Source organism: Parus major, chromosome 4A (assembly GCF_001522545.3).
Source record: "Parus major isolate Abel chromosome 4A, Parus_major1.1, whole genome shotgun sequence".
Taxonomy (NCBI): Eukaryota; Metazoa; Chordata; class Aves; order Passeriformes; family Paridae; genus Parus; species Parus major.
In genome coordinates, this window is record NC_031772.1 from 10,379,399 (window position 1) to 10,397,494 (window position 18,096).

Sequence of the window (18,096 nt, forward strand, 5' to 3'; positions counted from 1 at the left end):
TCTCAGGCTGATGACATATAGCAGTATATCCCTAGAAAGTTACAGAAATTTCAGTGGCAGACTGAAATCTAAACAGGGATGAAAGAGGCAGCACATCATCCAGATAAAATCTAAATGGTGTGGGTGGGATAAAATGTGTAGCAAACAGATGAGGCTGCAAAAATGATACAGCCAGTCCTAACCGAGGGCATATGCTCACCAGCTGTTATGTAAATCTGCAATTAATGGAGCTTACAAGATCCTCAGGTGCTTTCAAATCATCATGCACCAGAAATGCTCAAATCTGCTTTCCCATATGCATTAGGTGAGGATGTTAGCAAAAAATCCCTCCTGATGAGCATCTTGCTGACGATAGCCAAAACTTTGTCACTATGGGACCAAAGAAAACCTCAGTGGGAAACATGAAATTATTGAAATTTTAGTAATTTTCACTACAGATAGGTTTATTAAGAGAGTATAAAAAATCAGTGGCCATGTATTTGTTTGGAGGTATCTGTACTTGTATCTCTGTCAAGTTTTACCAAGTATGAACTGCACTCTTTCAGACAAACCTGGAATTATTCCTATTCAAGCTATAGAGCATGAGGAATACTCTGGCTCCTGCCACCTGTGAACTGCCATCTAAAACAACAGTCTAAGAGTGTGTGTGAGACAGCAAAAACTAATTTTATTTCCCTATGTTTACAGAAGCTACAGTCACATTCTTAAATTCTACACACAAAATGTTCTTTAATATTTTCAATTCAGACTGAAAAAAATTAGTTCAGGCTAAATGTTATGTAAGAAATCACAGAAAATTGCTCTCCTGTATGTATGGTTGTAACCACATTGACTTCAAGCCACCTCCAATACACCTGTCCTCCGAAAAAAAAAACCCAACAAGCCCCAAACCTGAGGAAGCCCTTTCCAGCTACTCTGATAAACCTGTCCAGTATTCTGCTAACAAAATGGCAAAGTTGGTACTATGTAACCCATTTTGTAAACATAAATTCAATAAAGGGGTAACAAAATCTTAAGACAACATGTTATAAAATTATTTTTAGAGCTAGCTGTCATTCTAGCAAATGATATAACAACTAAGAGGAAAATTGTGTAAGATTTAAATGGTGATGAGACTTAAGAAATTAACTAAGGGTAGCAAGGCAAAACACAATTAAACATTACAAGTACTTCCCAATAATTCTTTAAGAGCAACAATATTGTAAGGTGTAATATGAAAATGAAATGTTTAAGAAAATATCACAGCAATTAAAATCAGTAGGAGTCCTGGGCTAGTATAAACATGTAATCCTGAATAAAATTCTATTCTCTCTTAGGCAGCATCAAGGTTAACAGAGTAGAAAGTTAATGTGAGTACTATGTTCAACCTTTAGCCAATCCAGTGTTTCATCTGCCAGGATTTAAAAAGCACAAATGGCAAGTATTATTAGTAAAACATGATTTGTGTTAGTGCAAAGCAAGCAAGATGACAGAGCAGAGGTAAAAGAATAATTCAGCAGAGGAAAGGATCAGAGCTTACCAATGACATAGGTGAGCAACAGTGCCAGGGTCACTGTGATAGCAGTGGCACTCAGAGCTGTGCACTTCCAGTTGCAACACCTGTAAGGTTTGTTAAAAGTGAAGGCAGGTCTGGAAAAGGTGCTTCTAGGAAGAGGCCTAGGAGGTGGAGAGTAAACAGTATTGGAAGTTAGGGGATAGTTCTGACTGGCAGCGCTGAAGATAGCTGAAGACCCAGATCCATGTTTAAACAGGAAATGCCTACAAAGAGAAGACAAAGATTGATGTTGTAAAACCACCCTGTATGTAAAAAGCAAAATAAACTATACAAGCACCGTATAGTAAATACTGCATATAGCCACAAAAAATACCAGACAAGACAGGAAAATGTGTATTTGAATACCCTCAGCAAGTTTTTTAAAAACACCACAAGATGTCCAGCAATGTTTTAGTGGGAGAACGAAACATAACTAAATTTCAGCTAATTTCCCCATGTTTCAGAGTAAAGCTGAAGGAAGGTTGATTCTCAGTAGAGTACTGGGATCCTCCAAGATGTGCAGCCCCTGTGTGCCTTTACACAGGTGTGACAGAGACACGGGAACTGTTGCCAGCAATATCCCCTCCATCCACACCTAACTGGTATATTCACCTGGAATACTCCAAAAATGCTAAAGCTAGTGCTGTTGTGAACATGTATTTCTTACCATGGAATATAGAAAATTAAAAAAAAAAGTTACTAGTTACCTGATTTACAAGGATAATCCATTCTGAAGAAATTTAGTTACTATATAGGTGAGCACAATTTATTTACTGTTCTTAACTGAGCTATTTTGAGAGTAGTTTTTCTTCAAATGCTTTTGCCTACTGCAGTGATTCTCAAACACACTAAGAAAGAATTAATTTGGAGACCTATTTCAGCATACTTTGCAGGACTGATTGCCTTCAAGAAAAAATAGCAAAGACTTACATTAGCACAAAAAATAAGGTACAAAAATATGCCTTGCAGAATAGGTTCTGGTGCAGAAGTATAGAGTAGTTTTCTATAGGAGGAAGGATGGTTTTTCAGGACTGGCAAGGGCTCTATAAGAGAATTTAGGAAAGGTTATTTAATGTTAATTAATGTGCTCAGAAATTGTGGCAAAAAGGGCTAGTTCAGGGCTGACCATACCAACCACATATTCTTTTGCAAATACCAGCTTTCTTTGATCTTTCTTGCCTTTGTTTTATATAACAGAGCAAGCTTCTTCAGTGCCCTCTTTTCTGACAGGTGCCCCTCTAAAACTCATGCCACAGCATGCAGCCAAAGGAGTTTGAAGCATCTTGGTGTTCCTTTGAAAACAAGTGACATGGTCCAGAATCTTCCCAATGGTAAATGTGCCTTACACCCTCAGCAAGGCACAAGATGAGTTTTTGAATGCATATATGGATTAATCAATCCATGCTGGGAGAATTTCTTTGATGAATACACAGCGGGATGTACACAGGATCAAACACTCCATTGTATGAAACTGGTTATACTGTGACATTTCACTTTAGGAATATTGTAAATACGCGTTCCTGAAACGGTAATTGCTAAAATGGTGTAATGAATATGGTATTATGTATTTCCACTATAAGATTTTAAAAGAAAGGTTACAGTTTTCAAAATGCCAGATTATAGAAAATAAAAAGGCATTACAGAGAAGTTTTATCTTTTAAAGAGCCCATTAGTTTCATAAAAAAGAAAGCAAGTGAGAATACAGGTTAGCTTGCATAGCAGTTTACAGGAGTAATAACAGGAACGTGTTATCAGGAGTCTTATGACTAATCCACAAGAACGAAATTTGAGTATTAGTTACTTCTGCTTCATGATTATTACCCAAATGAGCTGCACTCAGACAAAACTTGACCTCTGACCCTGACTGAGTACAGCATTCTGGCAGTGCATCAGGCAACACACATTCTAGTTTTCCTTCCCACTGACTTCCACAGCTGTAGATGCACACATTAGAAAGATGGCATTGCTCTCCACATTGTAATGTTACCTCTGTTTTAGTTCAAAAATTATAAACTCATATGCAGTAAAACAATAAATTCAAATGAAGTAAAAGAAATGTTTACAGGACTATATAAACCTGCTTCCTTCCTATGAGGCCATGAGAGCACAGCTGGTTATTTTGGATTCAGTGCTTTGTTGTCTCACATGAAAGCTTTTGCAAGTATGGGAAGTTTTTTCTCAGTCAGCAGTTAACGAGATACACAGTCACTTAGATTTTTGGTAGGAGAAAATGTCATGGTAAAATTCCTACTGATATTCATGGAAATAGAAGTAGAATCACCACATAAAATAAGACACGTTATTAGATATAAGCATATACATATGAGAAGTATGTATGTATATATACAAACACACATATATATATACACACAAGTATTACAATTATAAGAAGTCAATTGTCCTTTACATGCTTTAATTGTTCAAGACATAATGACAAAAACCTACTTATTTGATAATTTCTCATTTAAATTTTTTGGAAATTAAAGGAAAAGGGTCTGATATCAGCAGTATTGACTGTCCTTTATGGTACATAGCTCAAAGGTATCAGAGGTAAAGGGAAGGAAATGCTGAACAGAAAACTGTTATTATTAAGGCTCTAACAAGCTGCAATCAATAGCCAAAAAAAATTTCATACTCTTGCACAGGAATTTTTAACAGGAGCTTGATGATATAGCACTAGTGTGCAGAGGCACTTCTCTATTAGCAGAAGACTGTACAGAACCTGGATCCAGCTCACTCTCTTTTGGACACACAACTCCAATCACACAGAGGAGAATTTACATTGCTCTAATTTGTAATAAAACAGAGATTCTGAAGCAATGGTACACTGAAACTGAGCAACCAGTGAAATAATGCTGAGAAAATGTTTAAAGAACCCAATTGTTTACAACTTCCATTTTTGGCAGCATGTACTGATAACCCAAAGATATTTCTATAGTATTTGAAAAACACTTCTGGCACAAAGACCAATTTCCAAAGCCAGACTGTGACTATGTTCTCATAAACTCAGATGACTCCTCATCTCTCTGAGCACACCACAGTTCCCAAAGGATGTCAGGATACGCTAAACTGTTGCTATCAATTCTATAAAATCAGGCTCTCTTTCTAAAGAGCAAAATAATAAAACCAGTTCAAAATAATAAAAGCAGTTCAAAAGTTTAGCTGTGACTGCAGCCTGATGTGTGCTTTAATATTTGATCTTAGAGAAAAGCTAAAGCCTGTGGTGGCTTTTTTGTTTTGTTTTTTTTTTGTAAACTGAGAACACAAGAAAAATCAGAGCATTTATAAGGGTGATTGATACCACCACTCCTTCCAAGTGGAGAAAAACTAAATTTTCACAAAACATCAAAAACATCCATAAAGAAGATGATATTTCTCTTCAAAAGAGAAATATAGGACGTAATTTGTAAGGCACTTATTGGTGAAATAAAAGTCACTTAATATTATTACACTGATGGCTCCCCCACATAAATAAATATTAAAGGCTCAGAAATAACTTTACATATAGAAGAAGCGGTTGGAAAGCATTCCCTCTTGAGGTAACCACAATGTCTGTTTAGCTGTTCATCCATCTGTTCATCTCTACAAATGTAGGGCTTCTGAACTTTGAAACCTCTCAAGAGAAATTAAAAGAAAAAGATCAGATCAGGACCGAAGCCCTCCACACGAGCAAGGAAAACAGCATGAGCCCCAGTGAGGTTCCTTTGCGGCACAGAACTCTCTGCCCTCCTGCCCAGCAGAGCACAGCCTGGGCAGTGAAGTGGCAGCACGCTCCGGCTGACCAGGAGCCAGTCCCACCTGCCACTGCCACACCCAGCAAAGGGCAAGGGAAGGGATTTATTGGGAAGCTCAGCTGACACAAGGCCTGCAATCAGACCTGTCAGTCCTGCTGATGGCAGAACCACTTCATTCTGTGGAGAAGCAGTTTCCTGTGGTTCATCCAAGTGCTCTTGTTTAATCTCATGAGGAATGGCAGATAACTCCAAGAGCAGAGTTCATACCAATGATGAATTCTTAGCTAGGAGAAGGTTAGAGAAAAGTTCATTTCTTTACATGCTTCTCCATCAGGATATTTTGTTATGTACTTCTGGCTTCTTATCTGGAACAGCAATTTAAGTCTTATAAAAGTTTGAAGCAACATCCCAATTGAATTCATGTGGCAAAAACATAATACTATTACAGAAACCAGATCAACCCCACACAGAATTCTGTAATTAAATTCTGAGAAAATATTTTTATATCCTGATACTGTAGAAATGTCCTTCAACTTTGCCAAGGGCTCGGTATCACTTCTGTAACTTTCTATGCATTAACTCTGTGCCAAGCATCTTTAGTCCCATACCTTCATTTGTTCCTGTAACAGGCTGTCCTTCCATTTCCATTAAAATCATGAGTTTGTAAGAAGAAAAAATGAAGAACAACAGCAGACTTGAAAGGGAGCCAACAGCTAAGTCAGAAACACAAATCTTGCTATACCTTGGCCAAAAAATTAGTCTGCATTTCTCCTGGATAAAGCAAGTAGGAATGCATTTGTATCTGTATATGTTTCACATTCAAGAAGTAGTTACCTGAAGCATTACAAATTGCTGCAAAGCTATGTGATAGAAAAAACTAAGAAGATTTCAGTTCAATCATTTAATTTGCTCAATTTCCTTTCAACTACATTTTATAGCTGCATATAATGTATATAATTGTATATCTATATCGACATTTAAATGAAGTAATTGCTTTAGATGTCAACAGAAGTGCAAAAGAAATTCTTAAGAGGCATAGCAGATGAAACTAAGAAGGATTCTGTTTTTTGGCCTAGCCGGAAAATATATAGAGATGGTAGCCAAAAGGGATTTGGAACTGATACAGCTGTCGATCTACTTTGGCAAACACTGAAAAGAAGACTTTGTTACCTGCCCATTTTAAGTCACTTAATATTTCCTATGACAGTAGTGAGAAGCAGAAATTAGCTCTCCTGGTTTTCTATCCATTCTATTCTGTACTCAAAGTGACAGGGGAAAGAATAGGACACTTCTAAATAATACATTATATATATGTATATGTGTGTATATATATAAAATACATATATATATGCATGATATAATGCAATAATAAATTACATAATAATCAGAATATATTTTTTATAAATCTCCCATATGGCTCTCAACAAACTATACAGTGTAAAAAACCAAGGCAACTATTATAGATATAAAAACCAAGACACCCACTTGATCACAAAGATATACACACTATACCCTCATCTTGAAAACCAACCCAGGAAAACTATCTGAATATAAGACATGACTTATAGATAGAACTGACCTATAATTTTATAGCCTTTGTTTCACCTTCTAGCATACAAGAACTATGGGAACAAGGATGGTCATGGGTGAAGGAAGACAGATATTGCCATGAAAACTACTTATCTAATTTATTTTAAAATTCTGATTTTCCATGTATAATCAAAATAAATTTGAACACCACCCCCTCCGATTTGTCTTTGGGAATAGAACCACTTCGTTAACATTTCCTCTCTGAGCTGGACTTGCTTTTTGAATCATTCACATAGAATTGCTTCCCTTTATTCCTTTTATTCACTCATGTTTTCTTTGCATAGCATCTGAAAACTGAGCACTGTGACCCTGGGTGTGGAAGGATATAAAAGGAATCTGCATCCCTTGCTTTTTGCTCCAGTACTGAACAACAAGCCATGCTGGCTCACTTGTCTGTTGTTGCTGTAGGCAAGCTATGCCTGTTAACCAGGTGACTAAACTTTCAAGTCTGGCAGAAATCTGTGACAATAATTATATAAATATTGGATGGTGCCAAAATCAATCAAGAATAGTTTCTATAATGGAACTGTTGTCCAAAATACAACTGCTTTCTGGTTTCATTCATGGAAAAAAACCCAAAAACCAAAATTATCACACTGAGGACATAAATTACTCCTGCATATACCAGTATGGGCTTTGTAACTCTGATACATTGTGACATCTCTACATTAATTCAGTAATTTTCTAAAGTGCTTTTTGTGGCTTAGAACTTTGCTGTAGCACTCCAACTCAAACAACAGCTGAGTAAAACAACCAACACTCAGACAACAAAACAGAAATTTGTGATGTAAGGAAGGAATAAGCTCATGGCTTGCTCTGGTTTTCCTCAACAAATGTTGAGACTATTTTGTGGAAAATATGAAAAATAGTAGTTACAATATTTATATAAATCATATAAAGTATATAATATTAGCAGAGTACTTTGAAACAATGAATCAAGAAGGATAAAAATCCCAATATTGTAATTTTATTCCCTATATTCTGTGGCTGGAAGCATAACTTAAAGAAAGGAATGAGTAACTGTAGTAGTTGACCCTCAGTTCTCTTTGCCATCAATTTCCTCCTGTGAATATTCATGCATATTCTAACTGATTTTGTTACCAGCATTTCAGTCTACTTCCAAGTACCTACATTCATGTACATATGGTCTAATCCAAGCTGTACAGCTACTGTGACAAATAAGACAAAGTTCATCTGACAAGAGTTCTATCACATTAATGATATAAATACTATTTAGTCTTCAAAATCAGTTTTCCTAGAAATAGCTAGCCAGAAAATAGAAAATTTCTGGGCAGTAACATTACACATATATATATGATTTTTTTTGTAAATCTTTGGCAATTTTTTGGAAACCTTTGGAAAAGGTAGTCCTTTTTTCAAGTTTCTGACCCCTTCTGACAGCCTAGACCCTCTTTCAAAATTTACATTCAGTCTGTTTCTGGTTTTGTAAATGGAAACACTATTTCATAGAAAGCTAAAAGGCTGCTTGCTCATTGGTGGCCATAAAATCACAACATAGCTTTACATTCAGTTATAATTTTAGATACCATCATATTATTCAAAATAATGAGCAAGGAGTATCTGCAGCATGACTGTTCAAGTTACTATATTTAGTTGCCATAAAAACCCTTACACAAATACTATCCCACTCTTCCAGGGAAGCCCACAACAGACCTTCTCACAAAGAAAAAATGCAATAGAGTGTATGAACAATTTAAATTACACTGTTGTCCTTAGTGGCTGGATCTCAAACTACTGAAAAGCAGGACCTCAAGTGCCATTGCTGCTGACATGAAAGTTGTACTTCACTGTAGCTGACAAATGGTTATATTTTTATTTCCATAAAAGCCACCTTCATTCTCACATTATTAAATTTAAGGTCACATTTACAGCTTTTATTTTCAGTTCATGGTCATACTGACAGTCTCCAATTTATCTTTTGGAATTCAGAAGACAAATATTTTCAGATCTTTTCTGCTGCACAGTGAAAACACATGGGACTCAGAATGAATTTAAAACCCTTGTTTTGATATGGTCAACCTCTGTATACGTTGATTTATTGTTTAATTAGGTAGAAAATGAGAAAATACAAGAGAAATGTCATAATAGCAAATACTGGCCAACATAATTTGAAGAAAAGATCATAAAGTAATCTCTCCCCTGCATTTATTCTTGTAATAGCCCCAAATCTGGTCATTTAACTCAGAAGTAGGCTCCATTTGCAAACAAGTTCCCAGTGAATTGCATTGCTCATGTAGAAAGTGTCTCCTGATTTGGTGGCTTATGACCATTAACACCTGTCTGCCTTGGGAGCTGTAAAAGCTGCTCTGTTTGCTATGGAAACCTTGAACTGGGAAAAAAATCAAGACAAAAAAAAGTGCTTTCTGAGTCTCTGCACTGGAGGCAAGATTCACAAGATCCACAAGATGTTCAAATGCCAAGACCAAGAAGAAAGACCAAACCTTCCAGGAGCTCACACTGAACTGAATGTGAATTTCTAGATGCAATTTTATTTAATTAATTTTGCTTTTAAAATTACTCCAGCTTACATAGAAAGGGACTATGTACAGGGGTCTGTGATTTGAAAGGTTACCAATGTACTTCCTGAAGAGAAAAAATAATGATGAGGTTGATTTAAAAAGAACAAAGCTAAATCATAGTGCAGAATAATTTCTTGCTTCTTGTCAAGATCTCCCCTATACCAAATAGAAACATAATCAAGTTATTTTCAGGAAAACAAACACAGCTAATCATACCTATATACCCTTAATAACTATGTAACATGGAAAGAAATTATTCCATCTATATGATCATTCAAATACACTTCTTGAACTCCACAACTCCCAAAGTTTTAAGTGTTTAGAGACATAATCAAACTTTAATCAAACAATTGCGGAATTGTAACTAAAAATAATTACTGCCTTGAACCCCAAATACTCCTCATATTACCCTAGTACTTCAAAGTTTTTAATATATATATATTAATGATAATTGAATCTCAGGTTTATGGTCTGGTACCTCACTGTCCCCTTAGAGGAGCTATTACCATGGCGATAAGATTGCTAAAATTAAGCTGTCGTTTTCCACAGGACTTGGCTCATTGCCAGTGCAGTGAAGGGAGATTTCAGTCCATTCAGCACAGCATTAACCTTACTGCCAACACTGCTAAATGGGCTAGAGGAACTAGGAAGAAATTTGATTTATAAAAGGAAGGAACAAGTAAATATCTTAAATACTGATGAACAAAACAGGACTAAAAACTCCACTTTGAAACAAAAGCAAAATTAGCTAAATTTTGAGATTTAGACAGGAAACTTAAGAATTGTAATGCTTTGGTAATCTATGTCAAAACTTAACTCAAAATAAATTGAGTGACCAATGGTTTAGCCATGAGGGATCTGTAGCAGACTATAAGGAGGGAAAGAAAAATTTCAGGTAAAATCCTACTTAACATCTAGATTTTACTTCTTTGGGGATTTGACTGAAGTGGGAAAATAAATAGCAAACTAAGAAAGCAGGAAAAATACCAAACTAAGAAAACAAGATATGGAAAAAAATACTGAATTAACTAGAAGGGCATGGAGAAAATGAGTAACATTCCTTGGAGTTATCAGGGTTTAATACTCACTCCATAAAATGTAATAAGCTATGTTCAGATGGGGCTGTCAGAGATAATGACAATGTATTACACTGTAAATCACAAATTTGAAGCATTGGAGCAAAGTATCTATGAACCCTGAAAAAACAATTATTTTAGTGGAAAGGAAGGGAATAGGCAATAGGTTGCAAGTACTTTATTCTGGGGGAGAGGGAAAATAATCAATTTTTGTAAGAGCCCAATAACATGATTGTAAAAAAGAGAATCAACATTTTCCATGTCTTTATGTGGTGTGAGAGATCCTTGCAGTCTTTTTCTGGCAATGCTTAAAAATTGTTTCTCTCTATGGCAATGAAATTACTGCATGTTCATAAGCAATTTTAATAATGGATATGTTTATTTTTCCCTGTGTGTGTGCATGCATAGATGGAGACTGCATTTGCATCTCTGAGCACATTACAGTGCTGAAGGCTGCAGCACAATCAGTCATCAGTTTGAGCTGCTACACCTACAATTGCACCTCTTCTCCAGTTCCCTCAGCAGCTGATGTTTGATAACGTCCTCTGGAGTTTTAAAGCTGTTCATAATTTTTGTTTTTATTTAGGTTGCTTATAATTAGAACAACTTCCAGAGTTAGAGAATTGGCCTTGGCAATGACACACAGACAGACTCTAATTTCAGCTTCGACAAAAGCTGGTGTGAACCTGAACAAGTAATTTCATCTTTCCAAGTCAGTCTCATCATTGGAAAGCTGCATTCCTAAGCTAGGTCTTGACAGAACAGCTTTGCAGATTAGTGCATGTAACACCTCTAGATGAAGCACAAAACAAAATTTCTGATTTGCCCTTTTCTATAAAAATGTAACCAAGTTTTACTGTACAAGAAAACTTTCAAACACACACACCACAGTGTATGTCTTTACTGTAGCCCTTTGCCATCTGATCTAGGGTTTCAAATTCTAATTATGTACAAGTACATGTTTAATCTGAGTACTGCAAACACTTTCAGAACTAGAGAATTTTCTTTTACATAAATACAACACATTATCATTATGAACAGACTCATAAACTTGCTTAATTTCTGTCTGTCCAGAGTGAACAGGTTTTACAGTCACATGACTAGTTCTACAAAATCCTTCCCTGTCTAAAAATTCTCTAATATTCCACAGCAGTAAATAAAACATCAAACACATGTTCTGTTTATGGATTAAGAGAAGATAGAGTTGGAGGAAAAACTGAACATGTGTATTCTGATTTTTGCCTAGTTGTTACAGTAGGGAATACGTTACTGTCTGAGTCTTCTTTTTGACTACAAATGTTCCAAATTTAATAAAAAAAAAATCTGCTTATATATATTAGATATGTAGATATTAGGTAGATTTGGTATAATTAAAGATTTGGCAGGGAAACATAACATTGAAATGTTTCTCTTTATTCTGTAGGATTATTTTTAATGGACAACTAAACATTAATGGAGAAGGAAAGCAAGGGAATCCATATACTAGGCCAATGTGCCAGCTCAATAATAGCAGAATTGTTCCCTGGTAAAGGAAGGAAAAACAAGCTGCAAGCCCTTCATTTTCTCTAAGGCTGTGCTGTGCACTGCAGACTTCTGGGAAGTGGTGATGACAAATATTTTTTAGTACAGTGTTCCTCTGCTATAGCACTAGTCTGCTCACAAACTGCAGATACAGCCTGGCAAACAGACTCACAGATTTTCCTTATGGATTATCCAGTCTTTCAGCCAGCTTCATGAAAGGCTTCTGGGAGTGACCAGTGGGGGCATGAAATCAGCTGAAACAACCACTGAAGGGTCAGAATGCAGAAAATTTCCAGCCTCTGTGAATGACTACCCAAAGGATGTTTTCCAGTCTGAATTCCTAATTCACTGCACAGCTCCTTATATAACTACAGATATAGCTATCTATCTCTGTATTTGTCTTGTATTAGAAGCTTCAAATTTGCAAAAAATAATAAGAAACAAAAAAAATTTAAACTGAACTCGAAAGAAAAATAAATTGCTCAGTATTTCCCCCAATGAAGTCTGATGGAAATGCAGTGAACATGAATGCAGAGAGCCTGAAGAAGATCTACCTGACTGTTAATTGAAGAGAACCAAAAGTTCACGGGACAGAACGCCCAGAGATCACCTTCCTTGCAGCAGGAAGTATAGGCAGATATATAAGCTTGTTACACCAGAAACAGCAGAGGTTTGTCTTTGTAAAGACTGTGTAAGCATAAGCTTCTAGCTCTAGAAGGATCAGCTGAATTAAAATGTTGTTTATGTTCACTTCTGCAGAAAACTTTTCATCCTCCTTGATTCTTTTTGAGATTTGTCCATAATGTAAATAAGGAAAGTTTTATTTCAGAATGAATTGGCATGTTCTTCAATCCTAACTTAACAGCAGAACTAAAACTTGACACTTCTGATGAGCAGCAGAGAAGCGTTTAAAGATATATTTTAAGATTAATTTTTGTAATAAAATAAAACCAACCTTGTTAAAAAAGAACAAAATCTAGGTTTCAGTGATTAATTGTGACAACTAGGCCTTGGACATATGCATTAAAAAAACCCCCAAACTGTTTTCTGTGCATATACATTTCTGTGTGTAATACCTTATATTTTCTGGATCCAATTGGTGGATGTCAGAAACTTATCTGTTTCATGATAAACATGATGTTCACAAACTCCTGCACTTCGCATGCTTAAAAATGGCAAAACCTAAAGTAAACCCTAGTTAAAACCTCCCAGTGCTCTGTTGACAATGAAGAAGAAAAAGACTGAAAACCAAGATCTTGTTTTAAAAATCAAGTCAGCAAACACAGCTAGTTGAAAACCATCAAATTAGCTAATACTTATCAGGAACAGGTGGAAAAAAAATAAAAAAAATAAGCTTATTTTAGCCAAAAAATCAGAGGAGATTGTGCAGAGCTTTGGGTACTGACAAGTAAGTTACCTGAATACAGAATGTGTTTGCTCTCAATTGTTTTTTGGAGTAGCTCCCTCCCCCAGCTCCCAGAGGTAAGTCTTGCCATGCCCAATATCATTTCTCCATTGCCAAATGATTATCAAATTATATTATTTGGCTATATATGCAATAAAGTATTTAAATACATACTGAGAAACATACTATTTTAGTATTATTTCTGGTCTTTTCTTATCCACAGGAAAGCTACAGCCTGACTAGATGATCTCCAAAGGTCCCTTCAAACCCCAACCATTCCTGACTCTGTGTGACTCCAGAAGTGCCAAAGTACACTGATTAAAGCAAACTTCTATTTGCTGGTTACAAAATCGTCCTGGGAGAATATGGGAGGGCAAGACAAACACACAAGCACTAATCCTGACTGCACATAACCATAAAATGCCACGGTAACCTATACATACTAAAAGAATCACTATCTTCCAAAACTTTGCATAACATGCTTTTTTTGAGTATAATTGACCTAGATGAATCAAACAAATAAGAACTCATGTGGCTACTTGAGATACAAAGCAAAATACATTGGCATGTCCTAAATGGCAGACTTGTAATTAATTACCCATGACCAGCTTGTGTCAGTGTCAGGCCTCCTCCCCATTGTGTGTCTTTTTCCCTTGACATCTGAGATCCTCTGCGCACACCCTTGGTCCATACCTGGTTTCCAGGGGTATGTTGCTGTTCAAGACCCAGCTGTTATGAAGATGCACCGAATCTTGTGTGCTGGTGGGGGGCATGGGAGCAGGGCTGGGCTGGCTGCGCGTGGTCATGGATCTCCTCTGCAAGGAGTCGGCCGAGGGAGGCGGCTTCCTGGCACAGGTGCAGGCGTGCGGTGGGGGAGGCGGCGGTGGCAGCGGTCTGAAGGTGAACTGGTTATGTGGGCTACCAGGCATATCTGAAACAAGAAGGAAAAGACAACCAAATGCACGGAGGATTATTATTTTAGAAAGATCAAGACCATCTTTAGATGTTGTTTTGCAGTTAGTAGTTCATTTATGTTCATCTTAATTAGAAAAAGGAAAGCGGAGACTAAAGTCTTAAACTGAAGTAGGACAGATTTACAGAAGATATTAGGAAGTAAATCTTTGTTGTAAGGGTGGTGAGGCACTGGACAGGTTGCCCAGAGAAGCTGTGGCTGACTCATGCCTGCAAGAGTTCAAGGCCAGGTTGGACAGGGCTTGGAGCAACCTGGTCTAGTGGAAGGTGTTCCTGCCCACAACACGGGGTTGAAACTGGTCCCTTCCAACTCAAAGTATTCTGTGATCCTGTGATACAGTTGTTATTTGGAATAAAGTATTGTGCTTCATAATGTTCTTTACCCTGTTTCCTGTAAATGTTGCTGCAACATTTGCAATAATTTAAAATATAACCGTCTATTGAAACAGAAACTATCAGATACAGACACACCCTACAGCACTGTAATTCAACAACAACAGCAAAACAAACAAATAAAGCAAAAACAAACAAAAAAAAGGTGGTAAAACAGTCACTTCATTTGTCATGATTTTTCATGGATGAAAGTAAAGAACATATAAATTGACACTGAATGGCAGCACAAATACCAACTGATTTCACCAGGTATAATTCTCATTTAAAACATCCATGATAGAAATAGTATAAAAATTAGTCTTGCACTTCAGTTTGAGAGAAAATGACTGAGTAAGTCCTATCCCCTAACAAACACCTTTCATAAAACAATGTTAATACATTTCTGGAGTCTGTTATTGCATTTGTTAAATGAGAGCTGAGAAAACGTCTCTGAAGCACTAATCATCAAGACACCCAGAGAAAAGGTTTTTATGGCAGCTAAAGGCAGATGAGCTGGCAGGGAGCTCACAGCCACTGAACCAGTCTGAGAAGGAGCTAGAGTCAATGATGCCTGTGGTGGGAACACAAGATCCTGCTACCTGTGCTGCCACTGCCCTATGGGACCCTCAGGCTGCCCCTCAGGACCACAAAGGGATATTGTACCTGCACAGGGTCCATTCCTGTGCTAACAAATGCTGCCATGTGGCTCAAGGTGGCTCAGCCTGAGCAAGTGAGCTTCAATCTTCCTGCAAAAGACAATGAAGACACAAACATGGTGCAGTGGTACTGTCAAGGAACAATAAAACCTTGCTTTCTCTACTTCCCCAAAGTCTCCAAAGAATCTCAGTACAGCCAGATACACAGCTGTGGGCAATAGCAAACATGTTGTAAAGATAGTGGTAAAAACTGCTGCCAGACTGAGTGATCTGGGAACTTGTTAACCACAAACTCCTCCAGCTACTTCACCTTAGTGTCTAACACAGCTGTATCCCATTTCTGCACTCACCCTCACTCTCCCTTTTTTTTCCTTAGCAGATGTCCATTTAAATTTGCAGAAATCCAGCTGGAGCGAAGCTCTGATGAACCTGCAAAAATTCCCTGCAAGGAACTGTTGCCATCCATTTACAACACATACTTTCTTCACATTATGAGATGATGTGTCTTCAAGGTGAAAGTCAGAATTGTATTCCCTCCTTTCATGGAATGGTTTGTGGAAATAAAGCACCTTTTTCTCTGTGACAGTCCCAATTTACCCCAGTGGGAGAAACAAGGTTATTTAGTGCTCCACATAAGCTTTTCAATGCTGTGGTAAGCAAAGCTGTCACAGATTTGGCCCAGGCTTAATCCTTTTAATTTCATTGATCTTTTATCAAAGCAGCATTCTTACAGTTGCACTAAGGTTTATGCTGTAATATTTGTTTGCATACACCAGAAAAGCATTTCTAAGCATATTACAAAACTGGATACCTCAGTAAATTAAATCACTGGAGTCAACAGTCCAGGGCTCCAAAATAATCTGCTAAGGCACTTTCATATAATAATTAATCCAGGTAAATCCTGTATCCCGCTATTTTAGAACTGAAAGCTACCCAAATTTTGCACATAATATTTGATGTCCAGCATCCTTATGTGTTTGATCAATGACATTTCCTTGTTTAAGGTATCAATCTTAAATCCAATGTGCAGAAAATCTGCAGGATTATTATACCACCTATAATTTGCATGACAAGCCATTTCAATGTCTGAGTCACTGTCCTGTTATAAAAATGCTGATTTTTAACAGGACATGCAGACTCTACAAGGTACATCAAGAGCAGTAAATGCCAAGGTGACTGCTTCTCTAGGTATTTGGGAAAAAACCTGTATAATCTGTTTCGTGCAGATCGTGGGTTGGAGACAGAAGCCGTGACTCAAGTCCTCTTGATCATCAGAAAAAACAGCCCTTATTATTGTTTGGAACTTACTTATATAGTCAATTCAAAACACCCAGGCGGAGATAGGTCATTGTCTGGGATCGATCTCCGCCCAGATCTCTGGCCAGTGGTGTGCTTGCAACTAAGCTCGAATAAGGTTGGCTAAGGGTCCCGTGTAACTTATCCAGGGACTTGTTCTGGCATGAACTAGGCTATCCGAATTGGATTTGTGTTATGGCCAGATTTACCTTGTCCAGTGCAGATCAGCTGTACTGTGACAATATTGTGACATGTTCTATATGGCAACACATCTTTTAGTTCCCTTCTTCCCCTTTTATCTATCCCGTCAATGGCACACAATTGCCTGACAGAGTTTAGTTTGTTCCATGTAAGGGACTGGTTCTGCCTCTGGAACACAGTCTCTCTCTGGCTCGTAGGGTACCTTATATCTCCCTGTGCAATTTATCACCATATATCAATATATCAGATTTCCTGGGGGAATTCCTTTTTAATTATCACACTTGTCACCCTCTCATCTAGCTATTGGCATCACAGAAAACCTTACACTGGAGCCTGATTATTTTGGTGATTTAAAAGTCTTCCTCATCAGACCCTCGTTTCAGTGAAGCACTGCAAACTCATTAGGCTTAGAATCAGCCTGAGTTTCCAATTAGTTTTTACAGACTTTCTAATTTGGCAAAGTTGTTTTTATTTTGCTTGAAACTAAGTCTGTATCTCATTATTTTTATGACACAAAAAATATTGCTTGGGATATAAAGCAGCATTAAATCTAGTAAGTACACTTAGGATTCTTCAGGACTCTAAATAAACAGCACACTATATAAAATAACTTGCTGAAAAATCATTTTAATACCTGAAAGGGGATATTATGCAAGATGTCTAAAGGCAACAAGCTTCCAAAATGCATGAGACTGATACAGGAATTGTCTTACCTAATGCTATCTATAATAACTGCTGTTTTTATTTTTAATGGCTGCTAATAATGTTCATATTTTTTAATTCTTGTACATTAAAACATTTATACAATATGCAAATAGAGATTTGTTTGTTTTCATTGTCTTCATGGTGTGATAGAAATTTCCATTCATCTAAAAATGCAGCTATATAACAATATTTCAGCTCAAACTTTACACTTGGAATAATTTGCTTCAAATCAGATTTCCACCTGAGGAGTAACCAAGCCAGAAATTATTCTCTTCATCTTCATCACTGCCCTTCTCATCTGTGTTTAGCTCATTGTTTTACAGACAAAAGAGACTGTTTAGAAAATTTCTAAATTCTTTCCCCTGAGGAGTAATTTTTTAAAATAAATTTTATTAATTTTTCTCCTTTCAGCAGAGCACATCTAGAACTGTGAAGTTTCCTGAAAAGATCCAGACAACATTCAGGTGATTTCTTTTTACTTTCTTTTTACTTTT

At 36.9% G+C, this 18,096-nt stretch overlaps 1 protein-coding gene across 5 annotated transcripts in view; it reads right to left on the reverse strand.

The window, feature by feature from the left end:
• Nucleotides 1-18,096, reverse strand: part of TENM1 (teneurin transmembrane protein 1) — a 313,366-nt gene that overhangs the window by 143,547 nt on the left and 151,723 nt on the right. For all 5 annotated transcript variants that reach the window (XM_015626362.2, XM_015626359.2, XM_015626361.2 and 2 more), the window contains 2 exons: nt 14,094-14,331; nt 1,520-1,758 (listed from right to left, as the gene is read on the reverse strand). In XM_015626362.2, coding sequence (XP_015481848.1) covers nt 1,520-1,758; nt 14,094-14,331 — 477 coding nt within the window. The remainder of the gene's footprint in view (nt 1-1,519; nt 1,759-14,093; nt 14,332-18,096) is intronic.